The following is a 2,569-nucleotide window of genomic DNA, read 5'->3' on the forward strand; positions in this document are numbered from 1 at the left end:
AAAAAAGCAAAGACCCTCACACTGTGTACACCGAGTGTCAGGAAACGTCATTCCCACACCTTCTATTGGCTCTTCATTGCAGTAGTTCTGTCAGACTTGGCGGTCAACTTTGTTCATCTGTGGTCTGTGGTAAAGCAAATTTTCTTTTGGTACAACATAAGCTTGATGCCCATGTTCAGAACCGGAAACAGAATCACTTGACTAGGTGAGCAATAAAAATCAAACAAACCAGACAAGAACAAACATCATTTTTAAAGGAAAGAAAAATGAAACAAAGCAATCGAAACAAAACGTCCAAGAGTTGCACATACCTAACAAGGAAAACTGGTATTGTTTCCCCAACTTCCCACCCTCCCCAGGTTCTCCCCGCCCTGCGGTCCTCCAGGCCAGGAACCATGCAGAGTAGAAAAAGCAAATATACAAACAAACCTATGTGTAGCTAGGATGAAATCTATTTTTATAAGAACTCAACACGTTTACTATTTACATCCAGGAGCGCGTTTGTTGGTTTGTGGTACGTTTTAAAGCAAAGAAGGGTCCGTGGTTCTCCTGGCTAGGTTGCAGGCGCATCTGCTCTCTGTCAGCAGTTTTGTTTGTCCTTTCCCATCGGTCACAAATGTTTTCCCAGGAACATGAGCCGCCTTGATTGCGCAATGTTGGACATCCATTCTTCTTTAAGACAAAGACCCCCCCTTCCCGCTCTTGGAGTCCCCCAGTGAGGAGTTGCTGTTGCATTAGTTTGTTAATCTCTCAAGGTAAATGGTTGGTGCTGCTGACCTGGCGATGGTGGCGATGAAGCTGTGGTCACGCCCGAGCTCCAGGCCGGGGGTTTCGTCCTGTTCCAGGGACACGGCTTCATAGCCCTTGTTGACGTGGAGCGGCTGGTGAGCCTGGCAGTACCCGATCACTGGCTGGTCGTAGCTGTAATACGGCAAGGGCTTCACATGGTGTGGGACCTGCATGTGAGAAAGAGAAGATGGATGGTAAAAATGCTTTGGAAAGATAAGCTGACACAGGGCTTGTATTTTGTTCTCTTTCATGCTGTTTTAAGTCATCAAGTGCTGATTCAAATATTAATGAACATTAAACAAAATAGTGATTGTTATTATATATCTATATAATTCTATATATCTATATATCTATATCTATCTATCTATCTATCTATCTATCTATATATATATTTTTTTGCATAATCAGGTTAACATACAGATGAAAACCAGTAGCTCATTTGTTAACATGACTGCATTTTCAATGCAAAATTATGTCCTTCAAGTTGAAATACAATGGAAATGAACAATTTCATATCTTGGGCACCATGGTATTTGTCTTCAAATTAAATTGATTCAGATGTCAAGCAGTCGGCTTTAACTGCAGCGCTTTAAGTTTATATATTGCATCATCTCTGAACTCAAATAAACTGTTTTGCGATTACAGTTTATTTTTTACTTCAATTTACTGCCATTTTCTCTATTGTATTCGAGATGGGCTTAGAACCTCTAGCAGGGCAAAACACATTGTAAAGTTTCTTGCACAATAGTCCAAGAGCCAGAATTCGACAGCCAAGTGAGTTGGCAAGCTCTGAAAGCATATCTGAGACGTTCGCTTATTCACTCTTAAAATGTATTCTGTAGGGCACTATGTGATCAACTGACTTTGTGGTTTCTGAGGATCTAAGAGACTGAGGTCTGTACTGTATAGTGATAATGGGCAGTATATTAACCACCTGAGTCCCCATGTGTATCATGGTTTCCCTTCCAGCAGTCAAAACAAACCTATCCTTAAGTTCCCCTTAATGTACATTTAGTATTTTTGTAAATGTGCTGTTAAGTTTTTCCAAATGGCCCCTGTGTTCCATCAGCTCTTCAACAGACTTCATTCTGTAGCAGACCAAACACTACTTAAAGATGGCCTCATTTGCGTGCTTGACTGCTCATTGATTGCATTGGAAGCTATTCTTTATTTACAGATAATGGGTGTGGTACGTAGAATGAAGGATCTCACTAGGCCCTAGTTACTAGGGGAATATATTACCCTATCCTAAAATTCATATGAACATTTGAACTCAAATTGAATTGAACCTTCTATAAAGGTGTTGCCAGTGGAGAGAGGTCCTCGTCCCCACCTGTTGCTCATGGGAGTAGAATTCTTGTGATACCCCAAGAAAAATAATTTTCTGAAACTTGCGTAGGAGGATGAAATATTATAGAAAGCTTTATTCCCTGAGCTCCCAAGGTCCCATTTCCCCTTGTCCCACCAAAGAATAAGTCCCATGTTGCCTAACAGACTAAAATCAGAGCCGGTGTCCAGAGTTTCCATTCAGCCCTAGCCGATTTGGCTCAGTGGATAGAGCGTCGGCCTGTGAACGAAAAGGTCCCAGGTTTGATTCCGGTCAAGGGCATATACCCGGGTTGTGGGCTGGATCCCCAGTGGGGGACTTGCAGGAGGCAGCCGATCCATGATTCTCTAGTTAGAAGAGTGCAATCCAGCATCAGGCTGGTTTAGCTTGTGTTCTCTGCTGCAGTTTATCAGGCCATTGCTTATGCAGGGGTCCTCAAACTTTTTAAACAGG

General features: G+C 42.3%; 1 protein-coding gene across 1 annotated transcript in view; it reads right to left on the bottom strand.

The window, feature by feature from the left end:
- Positions 1-372: 372 nt before the first annotated feature.
- LRRTM4 (leucine rich repeat transmembrane neuronal 4) overlaps positions 373-2,569 on the bottom strand; it is a 685,676-nt gene continuing 683,479 nt past the window's right edge. The window contains exon 4 of the mRNA XM_006752940.2: positions 373-956. Coding sequence (XP_006753003.1) covers positions 735-956 — 222 coding nt within the window. The 3' untranslated portion in view covers positions 373-734. The remainder of the gene's footprint in view (positions 957-2,569) is intronic.

The sequence above is a fragment of the Myotis davidii genome, unplaced genomic scaffold (assembly GCF_000327345.1).
Source record: "Myotis davidii unplaced genomic scaffold, ASM32734v1 scaffold210, whole genome shotgun sequence".
NCBI lineage: Eukaryota > Metazoa > Chordata > Mammalia > Chiroptera > Vespertilionidae > Myotis > Myotis davidii.